Raw genomic sequence first — 24,386 nt, 5'->3', positions numbered from 1 at the left:
GGAGGAAACTGGGGCAGGGATCTATGCCCCAGCCTTTCACTCCAGTCAAAAGACCAGGGATTTGGGACACCCGTTGCAGACCCCCTCACTTCATCCTGATAGAAGTTTGGAGTTGGGGTGCTTGGTGGTGGAGGATGGGACATGTAGGTACCTTAGAGCAGCTGCAGCAGGCACACAGGCTTCCCGGCCACAAGAAATGTCTTTATGCTAACTTCAAACGTTGGTTCAGTTTTTCTATCTTTTTTTCTCACCACACAAACCCCACCTTGCAAAGCCTTCAGAAAGTTAGTTTGTTGGTGTAAGAAATCAGTGTTATGACTAGATTAAAAACAACTATATTGTGTCTGTGAGTGTATGTGTGTGTGTGTGAGAGTGTATGTGTGTGTGTTTTAAGAGGATGACATATATATGTCTCTTTTGAAGACAAAAGACTAAAAAAGACAAAAATAAAAACAAAAAGAACAAAAGCCTTTATACTCTGTGTGTCTGGGGCAAGTGTGTGTGTGTGTGTGTGTGTGTGTGTGTGTTGTTGGTGGTGGTGGTTTGGAGAGAGGAAGGAGGGAAGTCAAAGTAGACTCCACCCAGGGCAGCAGAGGTCAGGCCTCTGTACTGAGGTCTGACATCTGGGCAGCTCTGTCCTCATCTTCCTGATCTCTGTTGGAGGGCATTTGGGGTTAATCCTGATTCCTCCAGTTTCATGAATCAAACTGTAGATCTACATCCCTTATCGAAAACCCACAGGGCCAGATTTGCTTAGAAAGTCAGACATTTTTGAATTTTAGAAGGTTGATAGAGCATATATTTTGTATACCATGTATCACCCCTTCATGATCATCCTTCATTATCAAATAAATTAATATTTCTATATCACAAATGTGTAAGTATTCACATTAAGCGAAATAAATATAGATAATAAGTATCCTTGTGTTAATTTGGGTCAGCTTTTTTGAAATTGATCTTGATCCAAACTTCAAAAGGACTTTCAGATTTTAAAACTATCTGGCTGTCAGAATTGTGGGTCAGGCATTGTGGATCTGTGCCATCTGTCTGCCCGCACAGATAACCAAATTTATATTTTATGCTAGGACCTTTCCCCTGAACTTCAGATTGGTTTTATCTAGTTGTTCCCAGCTGTGGACATTAAGCCTGTGTTAACCTGCTCCTGATGCCCATGCCCGCCCTGTTCTCTGCCCTGCTCAGTGGGGGGCACGTCCATGTTCTGCTCAGGCCAGAAATCTCTGTGCACTGCCTAACTCTCTTACCCTGTGTGAAAGCCCTCAGCATACCCTTTGGTTCAAAATATATGCAGACTCTGGCCAATTTCCATGACTGCCAACCTTTCCTCGCCACCTTCCTTCTTGCCTGGATTCTTGTGATGGCCTCCTAAGGGGCCTTCTTGCTTCCTCATTTGTGCCTAAGTTTTGTTCTCCACATGGCATCCTGATGGGTCCTTTTAAAGCGGGAGTCACAGCATGCCACTGCTGGGAGTGGGAGTCAAACTCTGCTGTGGCCGCTCATGCCACTCAGAGCCATAGAGTATTTGCCACATGCCACCTCTTTGACCTCAGCTCCCACTGCTTCCCCCACTTGGCCCCAGTCATTCCCATCTCCACTGACTCCTGGCAAAGGCTAGGATCTGTCCTATCTCCCAGTCTTTACACTTGCTCCTCTCTCTGCCCCAGATGTGCGCAGGGCTGATCCTTCCAGTAATCAGGAAGGTTTTCCTTGATGACCTGGGATCAATTAACATAGTCTCCAAACCCAGACTTTGAACTTGCTTTTTTTTTTTTTTTTTTTTTTTGCAAATAAGGCATATAATACTCTAAGTGAAAGACAATCAAAAGCAAAACAAATTAGAAAAGCTCTATTGAGGAAACTGGGTTTCAGTTTCTTCTATCCTACACTAAGCATTGATGGATGGATATAAGGATAGACTTAAAAGTTTTAAAATTTATTTCCCTTTGATGTCCTTGGAAGGCTGAGAACTTCCTTTGTGCTTGGGGAGTGGTTTCTTTCTTCTACTTACTGGGAGCCCTGCCACCTCTTAATTAATTAACAATTGTAAATGGCCCTAAGCACTCTGGGTCTGAGCTCACAGAATCCGTCTCCTGTGGTCTGGAACACATCACAAGTGATAGAACCTTTATCTGCACTGGCCCGGATTCCATGTGGAAATCTAATATCCAGGACAGAAAGCCACACCTAGAAAGCGGCCTTCTGACATGCAGAGCATGAACACACTATTTTCAGATCCCCTTGGCTGTGCACTTCAGCAAGCATCTTCCCTGCTAAGAGGTTGGTGTGGGCTTCGGTGGGGGAAGTCTCATTTACTGTCTGGCTGAGTGAACCTGTTCATTTGTAAAGGCCCAGACATTGTAAGAGTGTAGGAAACAAGCACAGAGTGGATACCAGGAGTTGCCCATTTTCACAGGGTAGCTAGTCCTGGCTTTTCGTATGTAATTTGTACCTGAAAACTTTTGTATTCATTTAGTTACAGAAATCAATTGAACGTTCCAAGATGATCATTAGATTCTGTGGAAAGGTGGACTCCATCCCAGAAATTAAAAAACTGTGCCACACTTCTTAATTACCTCTCCTTTACCATCTTGACACATAAAAGTTTTAAAATTTTGCTACTTTTAAAATTCAGCACAGAGGGTTGAATATCTGATTGAAGGGAAAATATCACTGATTTTGATCTGCTTTATTAATTGCATTTTGATTTCAATGAAATAAGTTTGAGGACTTTGCTTGGTTTTCTTAAAACCAGCATTTTTTCTTTTTTTCTTTTTTTTTTCTGTTTTATTGGATGTTCAAGACAATAGGGGAATATATTCCAAAGAATGGCTGTGGAAACCAAGACGGTAGCACTCTGCAGCTAGGTGAGGGGCACTGTATGGTCACTTCATAATGGAAGTATTTGCTTGTCACCTGATCAATGAGTTCTTTGTGGCCATGACAATTTGTTACATGAGAAATAGTTTAGAGGTAACGTATAAAAAACTATGGGGCTGAGTCACCCCACAAAATTGGAGATACATTATCATATAAAGAAGGACATGTGATCAAAGCAAAGGATTTTTAACTTTGTTTATGTTATTTGAAGCTTTTCCTTAGTGTGTTCAAGCTGTACCCCTCTGAGGAATATACCAGCTCCTTAACATCATAATTGGTGATTGGGTTTGAGTGGGGCTGTTACCATTTGACCAGAAAATTACATTTTTAAAGAAATATGCAAATTTAGAAATGACTTCTCATTTTTTAATTCATACCTTAAAGAACTGAAAATTAAGATAAATGAGTTTATTTTTCTTTCTTTTAACTCTGAACAGTTTGCAGAGGTGCTTGAATGGTTGGCTCAATCTTATTGTGTCAGTTTTCTTACCTGCATATGAGGGGATTGAGTTAGATAATGTCCTTATTTATTTTTAACCCCAAAGTTATAGTAGAAAGTAGGAAAAAAATAGAAAGTTTAGAGACTATAGATATATGCACAAAGAAATAGAAATCACACAGTAGTCCACTCCTCTGTAGATAACCATCTTTTCCTTTGTGTGTGCATCTACCCCAAACACATCCTAGGTGTACAAAACTGGATCACAGAATACATATTCCTTTATGATCTAATTCTCCCACATAATACCATATTGTGATATCATTCCATGTTATTAAATATGATTCTAAAGATTTTTTTTCATGATTATATGGTATCCAATAATTTGAACATTCTACAACTTATTTAAATAGTTTGCTATTACTAAATAATTAGTTTCTAATTTTACACTCTTAAATGCTATAGTGAGCAGACACGTTGGCGCAGGCCTGTAATCCCAGCAGTTCAGGAGGCTGAGGCAGGAGGATTGCAAGTTCAAAGCCAGCCTTAGCAACTTAGCAAGGCACGAAGCAACTCAGGGAGATCCTGTCTCAAAATAAAAAAAATAAAATAAAAAGGGCTGGGGATGTGGCTCAGTAGTTAAGTATCCCTGGGTTCAATTCCTGGTACCAAATAAATAAATAAATAAATAAATAAAATGCTGTATTGATCATCCTTGTAGTTAAATCTTTTTACACATATGTAATTTGGGATAAGTTCCAGAAGTAGATTTGCAAGGTCAAGGGATTTTTTTTTTTTTTTTTGCTATATAATGCCAAAACACTCTTCACAAAATTTGGGCCAATTTATACTTCATCAGCAGTGTGGAGCTGTGTCTGTTTCTCCCAGCTGTCCCCAACATTGCATATTATCCTTTCAGATGACGTGTTTTGGGAATTTCCATTCAAGGTGGCCTTAGAGCAAATGTGTCTGTTTCTTTGGCTGCTTAAAACTCCATCTAAGTAATAGAAAAGGAAGAAGGGTGGCAGGCCCATAGCCACTGAGCAAGCAAAGAGGAAGCCATAGTCACACCACTGCAGTGACTGTCCGGAAAGTGAGAGTAGAGGGCAGGGTGGTGACTGATGGAGCAGACTGGAGTCACCCAGGAGCCTTAGCCCAGAGCAGGGGCAGAGGGTCCTAGAGCCTACCATGAGCCAGTGAGTCTGCAGAGTGGGGCTCCAGGCTGGGGGACTGTGCTTTCCGCAGAGGGTGGGGATGAACTCTGTGTCTGATGACGAGCATCTGAGGGGGTCTGTTGCTGGAGTCACGTTCACCACTCTCACTGCAGAGGGATCTGGACTCCCAGGGAATAAAACTGGCAGGTTACTTGAAAGACAAATGGCTTGGGGAGAATCAGCAAAGCAGTAGGGGCATCCTTTCTAGAGGAAAGGGGTCTTTCATTCAGGGGTCCCTGCTCTAAGGGCAGCTCCCAGCATCTAACCCTAAGGGCAATTAGGGCTGGTATCCTTAGAAAGGTGTGGTATTCATAAACAAACAAACAAACAAACAAACAAAAATCCCAGAAAGAGAGAGAGAGAGGGGACCACAAAAAAAATAGGAAGGCACTTTTGGAAAGTCATCATATTGTCAGAAATAAATACAGTGGAAGGATTATAAGATAAAGTCAAGGAGATCTCCTAGAATATGGAATAAAAAGATAAAAGAAATGGAAATCTATATTCCATATACCATATGGTAAGAGACCTAAAGATCAATCCAACATCTGCATGAGAGTTTCATAAAAAGAAGAAGGAAAACCAAGAGGCCAGTTTCAATGAATAAATAGAAGAGCATCTCCCACAAGTTATTTCATTCAGCACAATGGATCAGAAAAGACTGCATGACACACATCATCGTGAAATTTTAAAACACAGAGAGTAAAACAGATCTCAAACTTCCAGAGAATGAAAACAAAACAGGCAAACTAAGGGACATACTAAACAGAGCAGGCAAGCAGCCTCAGCCTGTTGTTAGTGTTGATGTTAGAAGCTTTTGATAGATTGTGATTTTTTTTCCTTTTTTGGTACTGGGGATTGAAATCAGGGGCACTCAACCACTGAGCCACATCCCAGCCCTGTTTTGTATTTTATTTAGAGACAGGGTCTCACTGAGTTGCTTAGCACCTTGCCATTGCTGAGGCTGGCTTTGAACTTGTGATCCTCCTGTCTCAGTCTCTCAAGCTGCTGGGATTACAGGTGTGCCCCTCCACGCCCAGCAGGTTGTGATTTTTTTTAACCTAGAATTTTGTATCTAGCCATATTATCAATTATGTGTGAAGACAGGTGGAAAGGTTTTCGATAATTGGCTTTCTATCCGCTCTTGATCAGTATTTCAATCAGAATGCGCTCTATTAGCAAAACCAAGGGAATGATCCAGAACAAAGAAGATAATGGATTCTAATAACAGTGGCTGCACACAGCTGAGCAGTGAAATGATGTGCAGTTCTATAGCTGTGCAGCACAAGAGGGCAGTGAGGGCGGATGAGGGAGGAGAGGAAGTGAGAGTCTCCAGAAGGGCAAACCCTGAGAGAAAATGACCCTAGGAAAACTTGAAGATCTGAGAAAGGCAACTGGTAGATTGAAAAAGGAATAATCCATTTGAACTTGATGGTAGATCTATAACCCATTGAGTGGCATATGGGTTGCCACATTGGGCCCGTAGAAAGTGTATCTAATACAATTTACAAAGGTATCACATGTAAATACTTCTAACTTGTTTTCAGACTTTAGCACCAATGTATACACATGGAACTTAATTCTGATTAGAGAACAGAATGTCAGTGCTGTCAACCTTGAGAATCCAAAGATAAAGACAGATGACAGATCTTTCCTTCCTCCTTTCCCTCTCTCTTCTCATCTTCTGCTTTTCCCTCCCTGTCTCTCTTCTCTCTTTCTTCCTTTCTCCTTCCCTCCCTCCTTCCCTCCCTTCTTTCTTTCCTTTCTGATTGAACCCAGCCTCATGTGTGCCAGACAAGCACTTTACCACAGAGCTATATCCTCAGCCCCCAAACTAAAAATTTGTGATGCATTATTATTATTTTTTGGAAAGGGAAGGAGGAAGAAGGTTGTGAGCTGGCCGTGATGGCCCATGCCTGTAATCTTAGCGGCTCGGGAGGCTGAGGCAGGAGGATCGCAAGTTCAAAGCCAGCCTTGTAGACGTGCTAAGCAACTCAGTGAGACCTGTCTCTAAATAAAATACAAAACAGGGCTGGGGATGTGGCTCAGTGGTCAAGAGCCCCTGAGTTCAATCCCTGGTACTGAAAAAAAAGAAGGTTGTGAGTGAGCTATTCTTCATCTATCTTAGCTGCAGAGCAAGACAGAAATCAGGAAATTGAGGTAAAAACATTTTATTTAGGAGCATGGCAATAACCACCGGCAAATCCCAAGTAGGAATTATTAAAATCAGTTCCCTCTGGGGACCAGTGGGACAGAGAACTATTGCTTATCATCACAGGGAGACATGTAGCTTTTTGATATCTTAAAACCAAACACATTACAATAGTTAGTTTTGGTTATATTTTAATTACTCAATAATATATAAATACATAGTCCAAAAGAAAATTTGGCTAGTTTTGCAGGCAAAAGAAAACTATTTACCCTGATTTTGTTTCTTTGCGCACCTAAACCAAGTCAGTTCAAAGTTGCTTCTGACTCTTAAATTTCATGCTTCCATAATTTTTATAAAATGGCTCCAACTATATGAAGAGAAGCAATGGCAAATAGGACTTGATGTACAGAATATCGCCATCTAGGAATGGTCCCCGGAGGCCATTTATTCCCGAGGTTGGGCAGCCTGCATCACATCTGTGCTCAGTCTGAGCTGCCCAGCTGTCTTGCTTGTGGGTTTGGTGTGCTTTAAGCCAGCGTTTCAGGAGGGCTTTGCTTTTGTTGCTCATGTGTCCAAGAAGCAACTCTGTTATCATTATCCACACAGCATGGGCCCCAGGAACAGCTACAATTTGTTCTTTCACAGTCTCCTGGAGCACCTGCTGCTTGCTGGGCAGGTGCCAAGCTCCAGGGTACCAGTCGGGAGTGTTGGGTTTCGCATTGGAGAGTCCTGCTTCCATCCACACTGCTCTTCTTCAGAGCACGAGAAGGTGGACAAGTTATTTCCATCTCTGAGCCTCAGTCTTGTCACCTATGCAGCTCTTAGGAATAAGGATATTCCTCCCTGGCATAGGTAACACATGTAGAGTGCTCAGTAAAGGGTGTTTATCACAACTGTGATGCTCATTATGAATAAAACAATCTCTTTGAGAAACTCAAAGGGCTGGATAACAACGACAATATGTTGGATTTTGAAGGGAGTCATCTTTGTGAGCAGCCATTGGTGAAAGGTTCTGCTAGATTGTGATGTTATCAGACAGAAGAGTCCTGATACAAAGATGACATGTTTGTTGTTGCCAAGTCCTGAGCTGCTAAGTGAGTTTGCCTCTGTTCCATGTGGATTCCTTCAGTTCCACTTGGGCTTCATTATGGATTATCTGCCTTGTGTCCATCTCTGGATCAGGAACTGTGGAACCCTCAAGGAGGATGTGGTTTTGCTGTCGAGGTGTTCATGGTTTGGGTGGAAATAATAACAATGACCCGGCAGTTAATGCTGTGGGCAGCAAGCTGTATGTCAGGCACCGCTCCAAGAGCTTTGCCATCTTGTTGAATTTTCCCTATCATCATAGTGACATTCTCAATCTATCAGATGAGGAAATCAAAGCCAGTGCCACACAGCTTATAATAGGAAGAGCTGGGATTTGAACCCCAGTCGACTAGCTTCAAAGCTACTCCTCTCCACCGCTGAGATACACCAGCTTCGCATAAAACATAGGAAATGTAAAATAAAACACACATCCAAATACACCCCGTGAGAGCGACCGTTCCAAAACAAAAAAAGCAAACTGCAAAGTGCAGATTGAGAGCAGGGAGTTTTTCTCTTCTGAATGTCTGGGGGAAGTGGCTACATTTTCCTGCGGTTTGTGCTCATTGCCTCCTCTTAAGGTACATAGTCCTGTCCTGCCATTTCCCACCAAGAAGGTAGAAACACTATCCAGTGACCAGACCGGAGGATGCTTTGTAAACCATTATACACTCTCCACCTTAGGTTTGGCACCTTCTCGTGTTTTCCCTGCTCAGGAGGGCATTTGTGCATGAAGTTGTTTTTTAGCTACCTTCATCATCAGAGAGAGCCATCTCTCTTCAGGACCATTTCTGAGAGCCCCACTGAAGAGACAAAGCAGGTGCTAACCTGAATTTGCTCCTTCTCCAGCACATAGAAAGGTAGGGTGTGGAACACAGGCCTCTGGTCCAGAAAACACGAGTTTCCCCAGAGATGATGGATGCAACTCAGCTGGTTCTATGACCTCAGCTGGTTCTGATGGTGATGGGAAAGCAATCTGCCAGCCAGATGCCAGGGGGCATTCTATAAGGGGGCGGGGGGGGGGTGTGGAAGTTTGAAACAGCTGCCAAGTGAAAGGGACATTTTGTTTTTTTAAAATAGGTATTAATTTAAACTTTGTAACAGGTTATCTTGGAACATACTTCTAATTTATTTTTTTAAATTTATTTATTTTGATAGGAAGGATTGAACTGAGAGGTGCTCTACCCCAAGCTACATCCCCAGCCCTTTTATTATTATTATTTTTTTTTTAAATTATGAGACAAGGTCTCACTGAGTTGCTTAGGTCCTTGCTAAGTTGCTGAGGCTGGCCTCAAAATCGCAATCCTCCTGCTTCAGCCTCCTAATGGTTCAAAAAGGTTAACAATCAGCTTCCTCTCCTGATCTCTCTTGCTCTCATTCTGTAGTGTTTGCCTCTTGAGGCAGCCTCTGTTTCCTATTGATTAGGACTCCTCCCAGAGACAGTTTGTCTTCAGAACAAGTGTGTGTGTACACCCACATACCCCCATGGCTGAAGAGCAAAACAAACATTTTGTCCCTTGCTTCCCCACCCTGCCACCCCCACTTAGTACACCCCAGAGATAGGTTCTATAATGTCAGTACAGTTTGATCTCTTTCATTCTTTTTCAGGACTTGTATTGTGATGCCTACGATGTACCAAAACTTATCTAAGCAGTCCTACATTCATAAATATTTAGGTCACTGAGGTCATTAAAAAAAAACAACGTTCTAAAGCAGTTGGTCTAATTGTTTTATCTACAAGGAAACACAGATCTACACACAGAGACAGAGTGAAGTAATTCAGTAGACTCTTGAACCTACATTTTGGAAGTGTTTTCTTGCTATTATTGTATTTTGATCACAGCCGACATGAGAAGGTGGCTGAGCTGTGTGCCTGTGAATGTGTTTGCACACGTGGGTGGGTGTGTGAATGTGCGCGCCCACGCGGGTAGGTGTGCATTATGTTGTGTGACAGATGTGCTCTTGAAAAACTCTGAATGAGTCTTTTTATTTTTAAAAATGGAATATGAGATTTTAAATGCTCTGAGGGTGGGAAGATGATCTGTTATTTAAAGGAAACTCGTGGCGGAATCCTTATGTGAAATGAGGACTTCATTTTTTTTTTCTTTAAAAAAAAAGGCTCATTGAGATGTCGTTTACATTTAACGAAGTGCAGCTTGTTGCTCTCTGCCAGTGGGTGCATTCACTAAGCACCCTGACAACCAAGGAATAGAATGCTTCTGTCACCTCCCAAAGTGTCCCCTGTGTCTCTTGGTAGTCACGGCTACCTCTGACTCCAGGGGGTCTCCCATGAGCTTTTTGAAATATAAATTAGTCTAGGACATCGCACAAGTGGAATTGGCTTAGCATCCATTTTCTCTGGTGTCTCTAGATCATTTTTTGGTATAATTGACTAAAGTTCCATTCCAGCACTGTTCGCTCATTCATGTACCTGTTGTAGGATGTTTGGGTCACTGACGGTTTGGGGTTGTTAGGAATGAAGCTACTGTGAACCTTTGTGTATAGGTTGATGGCTTCGCAGGTAAATCATCTCCATGATTCACCTGTGCAGATCCAGTTTTTAAATTTATTGAAGTAAAATAAGGCCATTCATTCATTCATTGAGGCAATATGCACAAGTACGTATAAGGTCTCTCCTTTGTGCTGAACAGACAGGTCCTGCCCTGCCGGGATATACACTAACACGCATAATGTCTTGGCCCTGCAGCAAAAGGGGTCTGAGAAAGAAATAGTCCTCTTCCCTGCTTTATTTTATGAAAAGTAGTCCATTTCAAGCCTGTTATCAGAGTGGAACCCTAAAAGTATTGCATTACATGTTTACCCTCTGCCTTTTGACCTGTCAGTGCGCTCTACTAATGAAGTAGCAAATTCTTCCCCAAATGAAGAGTCTTTTATTAAATCAGCTGCTAACGTAAAAATCAGCACCACCAGCAGCTGCCACATTTTGGGCCTCCATACTTGCTATGTGAATGTCCCACGCTCTGCTGGCTCACCTCTGCTGTGCCAGGCTGTCTTGGGTTTGCAGTATGCCCAATGTGTGGGAGCAGTGAAGGGGGTGCAGGACTTGGGCCATGGGTCCTCTGCTCTGGGAAAGAATCCCTTAGTCTCTTTTGATGGCTCCTTTTCCACCTCCTCCTTCACTCCCCACCCTCCTCCAAGTGAAAAAGAAAAAGAAACAAACATTCAAAGATCCGGGACCTCAACGGTGGAACAAGGCCAGTGCAAACCTCTCTTTCTCCTTCTTCTCCTTTCTGGATTCTCTTTTTCTGATGCGACTTTGCGTGTCTCCAAGCTTCCTGCCTGATGACAGCTGGAGAGGGAAGCAAAACTCAAATTGGGTGCGTGTGTCCCCGTGGTCTGTCCTGGGGAAAGGTTTGCTTCGTGGTTTCAGGTGAAAGTTGAGCTTGTGGTTAGGAGGAAGCTTGACTTTGAGTTTCTGGCCTCTCTTCCCTTGAACCCAATGGCCCCTGAAACCCAGGCATGCAGACACCTGTGGATCACTTGGGACTGAGGTTGCACTGAGCAGGCAGCCCGGGGCTCGTGGGCAGGCGAGGCCTTCAGCTTTTGCTCCCTGTTGGCAGAGTTCCCGCTCAGCAGGTGTGGTGTGCTGGGAGAAACAGCCAGGAGCTGAGGGTGTGGGTTTAGACCCTGCCCATTACCTCCAGGCTGCGCAGTTCCAGGGGACACATTCCCAGAGACAGGGTGTGCAAGATGCTCCCTGAACTTGTGCAGCTGGTGTGCCCCTCACGGCACACTGTGGAACAGAGTTGCCAATTACCTTTCCTTCATCTCAGCTTTCTCATACGTAGGATGACTCTAAGAATGCTCTGTTGCCTTATAGGTTAATTGTCTGGAATACATGAACTAAGGTATGTGAAGGGCTTTGAAAATAGTCAGGTACCCTCCACGACTCTAACCTTGCTACTGTATTTGATATTCTCAACATATCTGTAGAGTCACGAGATGTCCTGGAAGAATATGTCATGATATCAACTTGGGGCGAGAAAATAGCCTTTTTTGTTAGGGGCAAGTTGGTTGTAGTAGAAAGAACACTGGACTGAGATGCCCAATATTTGCTGTCTGGGCCTTTGAATAACAAAGGCAGCAGTCATGACTCTTTTGCTGTATGATCTCATTGACCCTCACAATAGCCCAAATGACATGGGACTTGTTACTAGCTCCACATCACAGAATGGTAGTCTGAGTACAGAGGGTACTTGCTCACTTCAGGCCACCCACCGAGTCTACTTTCTCCCACCGCACTCTAACGTTTGCATGCTGAGTGCTCTGCACATGTCTCACATGATCCATTTTGCAGATGAACAAGCTGAGGCTGATAGAGGCCACTCAGTGGGACACTCAGAAGGGACAACACTGGGCTTCAACTCTGGTCTGATGCCAAAGGCTGTGTTTGTCTCCTTGTGTTTTCCTGCCTGGCTTCTGGCCCTGGATGGAGGGATAGCCAAAGGCATTGTAGCTTGAAATAAGATCATTGTCAAAGAAAACAGAGATGGTAACTTGGAAGACTGTCAAGGAAAGGTACAAGGTCTCAAAAGATTTGATGAATAGGGCTGCGCTGGAACAACTGGGAGGAACCCGGAGCACAGAGCGGGTTCAGAACTAACCCTGGGAATGGCTGGAGGAGGTGGCGGGTCTCTGCTTTTATGTATTGCCAGTGCTGGGCACTGTTGCCCATTGACAGCTTTCAGGATTGTGCAAGGGCTGGGCACCTACATTGCTTTATTTATCCAGGCCACATGATCTTGAGTAGAATTTGTGATGAAACCAAGTTGCCCCGTGCTCTCGACCACCCCTTGTGCTCAGCGACCCCTCCAGTCATCACCATGGAGGTCCCGCCTCCCTAGATGGATTTTCAGAGCCTCCTCACTTGGCTGCTGGGGTTTGGCCAGCACTCAGCGGCTATCTGCCCAGGCTGCAAAGCTCTTTGTTGCTTTTGGCATGTTTAATAGCTTAATTTCTATTTTTCTGTCGGGAAATGCAGTTCACCAGCCCCAAGGCAGCAGTAGGGCGCTCGAATGGTTTCTGATTGCTATCTTGAACGTTAATATCCTAATACGTTTGATTGTCAATGACTGGTCCTCCCAGCCACAAGTTCTCACTCCCCTTCTGCAAAGATAGGCTCACTGCCTGCCTCCGGACAGGCCCCGCCACCCATCTCGTTCCTGTGCTGTCCTCCTCCCTGCTTTTCCCAGATAGCATTGTATTTTGCCCATAAAGGCCACAATCGTGGGAAATCTTTGACTTGGAGGATATGAGAAAGTGTTTCATTTTGCTGGCGGGGTTGGGAGGGATGATCTAATCTACGAAAGGCATACATTATTTAAATTCCATACTTTGGGGGCAAGAGGGCCCCTGATAGTTTTGAACTTTGGCAGGGACAGGATTCTGGTTTGGCTCTGTTCATTAGGGCCAGTGGTTGGTTTTCCTGTTTGTAATTCAGCGCAGGGGCTGGGTAAGACTTGTGGTGGGGCCAGTACTAGTGGTGAGAGTTATGGGGAACATTTTCTTTACCCATAAACTTAGAATCATGGACTCTTAGGGTGGAAGGGATGAGAAAAGTTATCTCATGGAATCATCAATTTGTTGGTTGGTTCTCATCTGGATCCGAGACTCAGTAAGCAGGTCCAGTGGGATACCTGGGGGCAGTGCAGATCTGCTCACTGCACTCCCTTATTCCTTCTCCAGACAGAGCACCTGAACTGTCACTAGTGGCTTTATTCATGAGACATGGAAGTTCCCTTTTTAAAAAAAATGGAAATTCGAGGGAGACCTTAAATGCTCTCAGCCATTAAAGGCAAAGTCTGACAATGGAGTAGGGTTTAAAAGTGATTCTGGATGCCTGGATTTTTTTTGTAGGGTGAGAGAGGTTGGTGGGGGTTCAAGTTCAAGTTCAGTTTCTTTGCCTCAGAGGCACTCACGTGTGGTGCTCATGGTCTAGTGGTGACTGCTTCCCTTCTTCCTTGGGGATGAAGGCTTAGAGGGGTGAATGACCCAGGATAGGTTATGGATGTCCAAACACAGAACCTTTTCCTAAGTTCAGGAATGTGTATTGTGCGTTTCCTGACCAATAGACCATGAGCGCAGGGTGCAGATATGGCTATTATATTGTCTAGCAAGGATGATGGCTATGTGGGCACTGTGTTGGTATAACAGGAGCCATGATTAGGACATGTCTGGTGTACTATGGGTAATGAATTCTGACAGTGCATATCTGGAAAGGCTTCAGAGAGGAGGTGATAATTGACTTTGACCTTGAAGGAGGAGGAAATATCCACCAGACTGCCTTTTCCTAAGTAGCTTGCTAAATGTGTGGCTGCTCCTTGTTGGGGACAATGGGAAAAAAATAAAAGAGGAGGGATAGTGATTCCTGCCCTCCAGAGAATGCACAGCTTGTTGGGGGGAGTGAGCCTGGCACTTATGAACCAATTAGAGCTCTGTGTAGACAGATGGGATTGTGGGGGAGTATGCAGCTAGCCAGGGGACTTGGTGATCCAAGCTTTCTGGAGTACTACTCTCTCTTATGGAGGGCCCAGTTCTGTAAGGAGAGTGCGGACCTTGCACAGATGTCTTAACTTCAAGAGACCCAGCCCTCTGATTTTTCTCTCACCATGTGATTTTATCAGGCTACTTCTGCTAAGCAGAAGTAGTTAGCTGGATTTGAGGCAGGGAGGGAATAAGGTGGGATAGGGAGAGAAGGTCAATGGTAAGAGGTTAGCAGTATTGACTTTCTCTTTACAACCTTAGTAGAAATCTGGGCTTGCAAAACATATTGTCTAGCCAGCACACAGCTTGAGCATGTGCAGTCCCCTGGATCTCGCATAAGCATCACACACCCTCCTGAGCCTTTGCTTATGATGTTTCTTCACCTGGAACTTCCTGGCTTTCTTGCTCATCAAGACTTCATAGGCTGCTTTTCTGTACCAGTTTTAGTCTCCTTGGGCCTGTCACCAGTTCTCCGTGCCTCATCACTGAGCTGGTACAGCACTGTTCTCTGCTTCTTAACTCCCTGATGAGGATGTAAATCCTCTGAGTACAGGACTGGTGCCTTTTGCTTCTCTTACTTCCCCTGGAAGCAGTTGGTATAGAATGAAGAACACAAGTTTCTTTGGATGCTCTTGGCATTGAATCTCAGCACTGCCACTCATCTTGGGACCTGGAACCTGGACCACGCTTTCCTTATCTCAAATGAGATATAACACAGGGATTTTCAACCTTTGCATTGGTGCAGCGTTGGACTGGATGATTCTTTGTGGGGACTGTCCAATGCACTGTTTGGTGTTCAGCAGCCTCCCTAGCCTCTACCTTTAGATACCAGTTGTAGCATTCTCTTGCCAGTCACAACAGTCAAAAATATCTCCAGATGTTTGCTAAGTGTTACTTGTAGAGCAGAATCCATCCCAGTTGAGAACCACTTGGAAGATGCTACCTTTGGAGTATGCAGCAGATCTCCTAGTACTGCATCTGGGACACCGTAGAGGTTCAGTCAATGTTGATTCTCTTTCATTCCTAATTCACTGGACACAATGTGGACCGAGGAACTGCTTGGCTCTGTGACTGTAGGATTCAGCAGTTTGGGATGGAAATGTCGTGGAACCCTTGGGTTGCCCACACAAAATGCACTAACCTGCGCTGTGATCTTCTTAATTGCAGATTGATCTGGAGCCAGAAGGAAGAGTATATGTGATCATCGATCTCTCAGGGTCGTCAGGTGAAGGTAGGAGAGTGTGACTTCTCATCTGTGTCCTCTTCCATTGACCCTTTGTCTTCCAGGTCTCTCCCTTCCCTTCTTGGCTGAGACATACCACAGTGATATTTAACTAATTGGTATACTTTAAAGAAAAGGGTATTTTGAAGATGCTACGACTGTGTACCAAAAGGGACCCGCCATCTGTTAACTGGTGGAGCAGAGGGAAGATTTCTGACTTACCAAATGAGGCCAATAAAACAGGCATTTCCGCATGCTGTGTGCAAGGCAGGCTTTGGCGGAGTGGCAGCCTCTCCCAGGAGGCTTCTGTGGGGTTTGTGTGTGTGCCATAGAAGGAAGTAAAACCAGTTGGTCTAACGGTATTCAGAAACGAAACAAATAAGGTGTTAAACGTTAGAATCTTACTTATTTAGAGCACTTATAGATTGTTTTGCAGGTTTTTTTACCTAGCAAAAGCCCAGCTCTTAGAGAGAAATAAGGGGTGAGGGAACAGCTGCTCCTGCTGGCTGATTAGACAGCGAATGGATTTTCTCGGATAGCTGGATTTCAGTCTCTCTTCTTTTTACTTCCTCTTCTTTCTCAATTTTTTTTTTCTTTGCTCACTTAATACCTTTTAAGGGTTTGTGCGGGATGGTGAAGACTGAGCAAACAGGGTAGAAGGAAAGGCTAGAAAATTAAACCTTATTCAGGCAGGAGCAAGGGGATCCTGACCAACTTCAGCTTAGACAAGGATGGGAGTTAGGACTGAAACTCAGTTTGGGGAGCATCTTTCCTGTCGTGCTTTCTCTGGGCAGGGTATAGAACAATTAGTGTTAATAACACAGCAGAGAGATTGGGAGACAGTAACCGTTTCCGCTTTGCAATGTGGAAAAAAAACCTAGGGGCTGTCTTCCAAGTGGAAGGATGGCTACTCAGCTCTCCTAGATGGAAAGCTCTGGCCTTTCACAATATCTCCCCCAGAATCCTGGGGCGTCACAACCTCATACACAGTCTCTAGGTGAGGGATTGGTGCTGAGGGAAGATTATGTAAACAAATTCAAAGGAGCTGGTGAAATGATCACACTTGAGCGTGGTGACCGATGGGTTTCATTTGGCTAATTAGTTGCCCAGTCTTCAACAGGTGTTCAGAATAATTTGATAATTGTGTACATCTAAGGATGACACTAGAATCTAGTCCTCTTAATAAATCTCAATGATGTGGCACAGGTTTGAAGCTTTAAACATCCTTTGGGTATTGGGCACATACACTTTCTGCTTTTTATTGCAATTACATTTTGGCATTTCCAACTTCCTTTCTTTGCTTTTAGCACTGAACAGCCCAGAATAGAATCTGTTGTAGAAGATTTGAGGATGTAACAATATTTCATATGAAGTTTTAAGACCTCCAAGAGGGCCTAAAGAGAAGTAGAAGGACCACCAACGTGCTTGCCACCCAGGTTAAGAAATAAAGCAATCTAGCTCAGCAAGGTGCTTCATACCTTTAGTCCCAGTCACTTGGGAGGCTGAGGCAGGAGGATTGCTTGAGCTCAGGATCTCAATGCTAGCCTGGGAAATGCAGCAAGACCCTGTCTCAAACAACAACAACAACAACAATAAATTAAAAAATAAATATGCCAGACATGGTGGCACACACCTATAATTCCAGAAGCTTGAGAGGCTGAGGCAGGAGGATCGTGACTTCAAAGCCAGCCTCATCAAAAGTGAGGCGTTAAGCAACTGAGTGACACCTTGTCTCTAAATAAAATACAAAACAGGTCTGGGAATGTGGTTCAGTGGTCAAGTGCTCCTGAGTTCAATCCCTGGTATCAAATAAATAAGTAAATAATAAAATAAAATAAAACAAAGCAACCAGTAGGGTGAAGGCTTGTAGTTGCTTTTAACATCTGTGTAACATAGTGTGTGATAAAATTCACCAGACTTAAGGTTCTTTAGTGACCTCCTAATTGTAGAAACCAGTGAGACATTTGATAGGCAAAAATCAATTCCCTTTTTTCCTTTTATAATCTTAATTAAACATGTATTTCCTGTTCCAAGACGCTGGACAACCCATGGCAGGCTTAGATGATTTTCTTTTTCTTTGAAAAGATTAATGACTTGCAGAATTGTAGAAGGCATTTTTTTCTACATTAGAGGGAAAGGAGATGGACAATGAATGAATAAATAAATCAAAAGCAATGGATTTTTTTTCTTCTTGCTTCTATGGCTTATTGCTTGTGAATAGCCAAAACAATTTTCACTGGGTTAAATTCCGAGTCTATTTTCTTTTTATCTCTTTCATCTAAAGAAAATAGAGTTTACTTTAGAAATGCTGACACATGCCAGAATCTGTAAAGTGCTCTGAAGAAAAGAAGATGTGTTTTCACTCTTTTTTTCCCCCCTGCTGTTCCCAGGACTCAGGGTCTTTCCTGTGGGTAATGGATGGACTTGCAGTAATCCTTTTTTTTGAAAATGATGTTGGGCTTTGTATTTTTGGTGCCTACCTGTTTTCCCAGCCCTGTGGCTGGGACTGTGAGGGCTTTTGGTCCAGAGGTGGTTTGGGTTCTGGAAGGGTTGGGAGGGTGAGATAAGGACCTAGAGAACGAGAAACCATGACTTCCCTACCTGGATCACAGGCGAAAGGCCCAGGGGAAACACAGTCATCACAGAGGTCCTGTTGGATTTATAGACTGTAGACACAGGCTCTTGTCAAAGTCCCTTTCTTGAGTGAAAATTCTAATTTTGTTCTGTGGTCAGGGTGAAAAGAGAGTTGAAATGAGACAGAGCTGAAGTCTTCTCTCTCTCTTATTCTGTCTCAAGCCATCCTTTGGTTCCCCTGTGGCCAGTGGTCCAGCTCCATCAATGGAAAAAATGTACTCATAGAAATTGCACAAACTGCACAACACACCCACATTCCAAAGAGCTCAGAGAAATGTGTATGGGTGAGACAGTGCAAATATACCCCCTTCTTCTAGGATATGCTAAAAGATTCTTTCTCTTGCTAACATGCTGTTAGAAAGCCTTGGGTGTCTCCATCCGATGTAACTGAATATAATGTGATTTCTAACTGTCTAATAAAATTCCACTGCAGGCATGTCCTGTGCAGTTCACCATAATGGGATGTGACCAGTGTGTGCTTTCGCTAAACCAGGCAACCTAACCCCAGATGTAGAAGTTCAGGGCAGATGACAGTTAAGGTCATTTCTGGTCATATGATTTTGTCCTTTGGTATAATTTGAATAGACACTTGTCAAGAGCTCATGGCTGAGGGCTGGCTAATTTCTACAGGTACAGGGGTTAAGAGAAGTGGACTTTTTCAAACAGGTACAGGCCTAGAAACTTTACCTATATTATCCCAAGTGGCAAAACTACTCCCAGAATGCCCTTGTGTGAACCCTTATCTCAGGTGCTTCTTAGTGTTTTGCTTTCATCATAGATAAAATCCCATGTCTTCCCCATAAGCATGGTGCTCTGGGGTCACCAGATATTTAAATTAAAGTGTAATTAGCACAGGTAATAGAAACATAAATAGCAATTCTTAAATATGCAAATGATTGTTTCTTGCTGTGTATTCATGTTTTGTACTTTTTTATAGCACGACTTGTGTATGATTTTTTATTCTTTATAATAATATGGCAAATTTTATTGATCACAGGCCTCCAGGTGAAAGATGGTCAGGGCCTGACCCAGGACTTATAGGCTCTCCTTCATGGTGCAGGGTTCCATCCTGGTGCAGGGTTCATCTGGGAGAGTTCTTCAGAGTCTAAACTGACAATAGATATAACAGTAGGTCTCACTGGCATGTTTGGTTCGCCAAATTGTTTCTCCAATAACATGCAGAGGATGCAACTAATTTGAAGAATTTTGAAACATATGCACCACAATCATATGGTTAAATCAAGTTCTAGAGGGACTGTGTGTTGTGGAAGTAGATGATGAGAAGCAGGGACCTGGACTCATCTGCTTCTTGTTTTATCTGTAGCTGCACAGAGCAGACAGCATTCAGTCTACCCTCTGGGAAGGAGCATAGCCTTAGGAGTCCATCAAACCTGGATTTAAATCCTGACTGTTGTGCTTATTAGCTTAGAGCTTCAGATTTCTCACCCATAAAATGGGGATAATAGCACCTGTGACAGGTACTATGGCAGGGTCACTATAAGAACAGTGTCTTAGCCAGGCTGGCACACATCTGTCATCCCAGCTATTTGGGAGACTGAGTCAGGAGGATCGCAAGTTAAAGGTGAGTCTGAGCAACTTGGTGAGACCGTGAATCAAAATTTTTTTAAAAATTTAATAACTAAAAAGGGCTTGGGGTGTAGCCCAGTGGTAGAGCACCCCTGGTTCAATCTCCAGTAGCGCAACCCAAAGGAAGCAGAGGAGAACAGTTCCTTGGCACAGTGCCCTGCAATACAGGAGATGCTCAAGAATGCCTGAAAGCCCTGGAGAAGGGAGGGCAGTGGGTTGGGCATAGTTCTATGCAGTCACCTTGGGACCAGCAGGTGAGGTATTCAAGGAAACAGTTCAGGGGCAGGTTTCTGACTATGGGCATGTTCATCAGACCCAGGAAGAGGGCAGAATCAAAAAGAGGCAAGCTATGGGACAATAGATCTGTCAGCTTTTTTGCTGAGTTCAGGCCTTGCTGTGTTTTGATTCCATCCTCTCTTTCTTCACCCTTCCCCAAATGAAGAAATTCCCAGAAGGACACTCTCCAGCATTCCTGAGCTTATGTCCTTAGGTCTTCAACGTCAGAAACTTCTTGTTGGAGCCTGACTTATATCCCGGCCTGCTGCGTGCAGACTGAGAGCATGTGGTACCCTTGCTCTCCCAGACCCCAGGGGAAAGCCCTTCATCTCTTTGGAGGCAGTTATTAAACCTGTCTTCTTGAGACTGAATCCATCTAATTCCTTGACTTTTCTGAAGGGATATTTTAGAAATCTCAACACATCTTTGTAGTTCTCTTCTAGACTTTTCTCAAGTTGCACTGAGACAGATGTGATCAAACCAGCTATGGTTCCAGAAAGAGAACATGCATGTCAAGATTATAGCTTTACCAAATGCCTGACAGTGTTAGCTCCAGGTGGAGACGGGAAGTTAACAGGGCGAGTGATGTGCCTGAGGCCACAGGGTTGGTTAGGAGGAACTGCTGGGTCCAGACTCCAGGCTCCTGCTCCAGGTTGGGACCCTCATAATGGGTCTGCCAGCACAGTAATGACTGTACCTGTCTGAAAAAGTCCACTTCTCTTAACCCCTGTACCCTGATGCTTTTTTTAGTTTATTTTCTTCAGAAAGCTTTTAACAGAAATATAAAGCTACAGTTCTTAGCTTTTAATCCTAAGGTGACCCCAGGAGTCCCTTTCATAAATAAGCAGGTGTGTTCCCTTAGCGTTGAAGGCTGCCTGATACAGGAAAGGTTGGGTGCTTCTGAGACTCTCTGTAATGTGGGTCCATAACTAAATCCTGATCTGAAACTAGACCTGACTTGATTTCAAGCAGGACAGTGATCTTTCCTACTGACCTTCCCTTCTCATTAAAGCCTCTGGAGTCTGGGTTGACAGGAGGGATCAGAGCCCTGCCCTCCAGCTGGAAGTCTGCCTCTGCCAATGGGCAGGATATATGTAGATAGTAACTCTCAGATTCCTACTTAAACTTCAGTTTATAACAATTCTGTCTCTTTTCTCCTGATTTCTATATTATTGAATCCAGTGCCGTCTGGTTACCAGGCAGTTAAAAGGAACCATTTGTTTAAGTGAACAATAGTCACCAATGTCCTTGAACCAGTGTGCCCAGCTTGTTGTCTTGCTGGGTTTGGGGGGATGGAAAGCAGGAAGATAAGTGGAAAATGAGAGCTGGCACTCACAAGAATCATAAAACATGGTGCTTGCCTTCAAGGAACTTGCAATTCCATGAGGAATCCAGGACTCACAGGAACAAAGTATCAGAGAGCAATGCAAGACGATGTCAGTAAGTTGGAACTGGAATCCAGGAAGACTTCCAGGAAGAGGCAGGGCTTGGATTGGAAATGCAAAGAAAGGCTGGGTAATCATGGAAGAAATGGAGAGGCCATTCCGAGTGGAGAGACTCATGTCTCATCATCTGAGATAACTTGAAGGCTCTTGTTTTTAGGAATGGCTGGTAGACATGATAAATTAAATAGATGGAATGTGTGCAAACAAAGACAGCCATCGGTGTTGCAGGCAGGAAATTTCATGCTGGGCAAGCAAGCAAATGAAATGCCATAAATGATTAATCTGTGTTTGAAGGCAGTTGTTCTGGGTGTAACTTCTTGGTCAAAGCCTCTCTCCTATCCAGTTTCCAAAGGAGGAGAAGTGTTCCAGGTCGAAGTCCATCAAGCCTAGGACGTTGGGTGGAGCACCTGTTACAGGAATGGCACTGAGGTGTTTAGAAGGTCAAGCCCAGGCATCCCTTCTGGCCTTTTCTTGGGGTGATCTTTCTCTGCCCCCTTAGCAACTCCATAGAGTCCCTATCCCAGCATTCTCCTCTTCGGGGGTCTTTCTATAAGGAGTCCCTAAATCAAGCCTGGATACTCCTGTGCATTCTCCTTTCAAGTTCTGTCCAGTCTCTAATAAGAAACATGACCTGAGAGGTGAAGGAGAATTTCCAGATCCCCAAGCAGGGAACTTCAGTACCAGGCACCAGCTCCAAGGTACTGATCCATCTCTCTGTGATGTGCTTTAGGCAAGGGATTCTGGTCCTGTTCACCCCACAGGCCTGCCAGACATCCATGGATATGTCAGCTTCTCTAGTAGTACATGGAAACAGAAAACAAGAAAATTAAAAATGCAGATGTTCAATAATATGGATCTTACAGTATGTACGATCTTACAATAGGTACCCCACACTCCCTTACCCACCTCCAGCCCAGTATAACTGCTTGTTGCCACTGGTACTCAAACACTGTGAGCAGATCCTCCAGTCTCCACATTTGGGGCTCCCTCCTTGTCTTGATGGAATAAATGTTTATTCCTAGAAGTGACCATAGGCACCAGATGAGACATAGGGAGCCAGCTTGGAAACAGTGAGCACCAAGCCCCTGTCAAGGAGTTTATAATGTTACAAAGAGACATTGCTAAAATGCTTGATGAGCAATAAGCCAAGAAACCCTCATTTCCTTCCAAATAGCCTCTAGATGCACAGCAGTTCCTCTGAAATGAATCATCCATGGTTAACAACACCAAATGCCAACCATTAGCAGATGAAAAACAGAATTGAATCAGGAGTGTTTGGAGAGCAGAGCTCTTTATGATCACTGCTAGGGCCTCCTTCCCGCCTGCCATTATGGGAGCATGAATATATATTTTCTGTTGACTGCATGCCTGTTTTACTAATGAAGTAATTGAAGAAGGAATAGTCATGTGGAAGAAATAAGCTTGTAGAAAGGGTGGGTTTATAACAGACCTGTTGTCAGGACGTGGGCCCCGGGTTTCCCTCATACTGTCTCTGTTGTCTTATTATATATCATTTCTGCATCTTTTTTTTGTTTGTTTGTTTTAAATTTTTTATTGTTGGCTGTTCAAAACATTACATAGTTCTTGATATATCATATTTCACAATTTGATTCAAGTGGGTTATGAGCTCCCATTTTTACCCCATATACAGATTGCAGAATCACATCAGTTACACATCCATTGATTTACATATTGCCATACTAGTGTCTGTTGTGTTCTGCTGCCTTTCATTTCTGCATCTTTGACAGAATATTGTTTTGGGAAATTCATGTTTGCAGGTCAGATCATATTTGGCCAAAGTGGCCTATAATTTAATATTTTACCATTGTTAATGTCCTCATGATTTGGCTTAAAAGAAAGGGGTATTTCCATTCATCTAACCTAATTTAGAGAGTTGTCTTTCAGTACCAATTATTCTATTCTTTTATCTACTGAAAATTGGACAGTGCTGACAGTTGTATTGATGTTCCTTATTACCTAGCTTTGTTGAAACATTCACATTTTCACAATCAAGTGCATTCACCATCATCAATCAAGGGGCTAACATTGGTCCTTCATTGCAAACCTTTGGTGTGAGCTTATGTAAACCGTGGAAAGGGTATATACATGCCCAGGTGCACACAGGTGAGAAAAAATGTCTCTGAATGGTTTATTCTGCCTCCCCTCCATCCTCAATTCCTTCATGGAAGAACTGCTTGTTTTCTTATCTGATTTATGCAAGATCCTAGAGGCATAGAGGTAATAATGAACATGGTCCCTGCTCTCAAGATGCTGGTAGAAGGAGGCAAACAATAGGCCACTAAACACAGTAGTGTGTTTAAGCTGTTTGGTGTTACATGTGCTTGCAGTGGGGCCACCAAGAAGACTCCTTTCCACTTGAGGGTTCTCCCTGGGGTGGGCAGTCAGTAAATAACACTAATACTCATCCCACAGGGTCCCATTGGAGCCACACAACAATCCTGAACAAGTAGTGATAGCTATCCTCTTTTCCACTGAATCAGAGCTACTGCCCACCAGTGATCCATCCAATGAGAAGAGCAAATAAAGGAGGGTTAGGACTTGGTTAATCAAAATGAACTTTTCAGAAATACATTTGATTTATATTTTCACTCACTCATTCATTCATTTATCAGGCACCTATTTATGTAAGTTACTCTACTCAATGATGAGGGCACAGAGGTGAAAAATATAAATAGGGATCCCTTGGGGATTATATTTAAGTGGATATGCTTTCATATGTGTGTGTGTGTGCATGTGTATCTCTGTGTGTATGTATGTATGTTTATATGTGTGTGTGTGTGTGTGTGCACATATGTGTATGTGGGATCTCTTTGCAGTGATACATACCAAACTGGCAACAGTTATTGTCTTGGGGCCACAGGGAAGGAAAAAGGAGATTTTGGGAAGGAAGAAACATTTCTTGTCCTAGCCCATA

The 24,386-nt window shown here is 43.5% G+C and overlaps 1 protein-coding gene across 1 annotated transcript in view; it reads left to right on the top strand.

Moving 5' to 3' along the window:
* Nucleotides 1-24,386, top strand: part of Prkce (protein kinase C epsilon) — a 486,225-nt gene that overhangs the window by 161,397 nt on the left and 300,442 nt on the right. Inside the window, exon 2 of the mRNA XM_046424887.2 lies at nt 15,455-15,518. Within this exon, the coding sequence (XP_046280843.1) occupies nt 15,455-15,518 (64 nt within the window). The remainder of the gene's footprint in view (nt 1-15,454; nt 15,519-24,386) is intronic.

This window comes from Marmota monax, unplaced genomic scaffold, assembly GCF_021218885.2.
Source record: "Marmota monax isolate L192 unplaced genomic scaffold, Marmota_monax_Labrador192_F-V1.1 WCK01_AAM20220418_F8-fsc00015, whole genome shotgun sequence".
NCBI lineage: Eukaryota > Metazoa > Chordata > Mammalia > Rodentia > Sciuridae > Marmota > Marmota monax.
The sequence above is the reverse complement of the archived record's forward strand: the minus strand, read 5'-3'. Positions and strand labels throughout refer to the sequence as shown.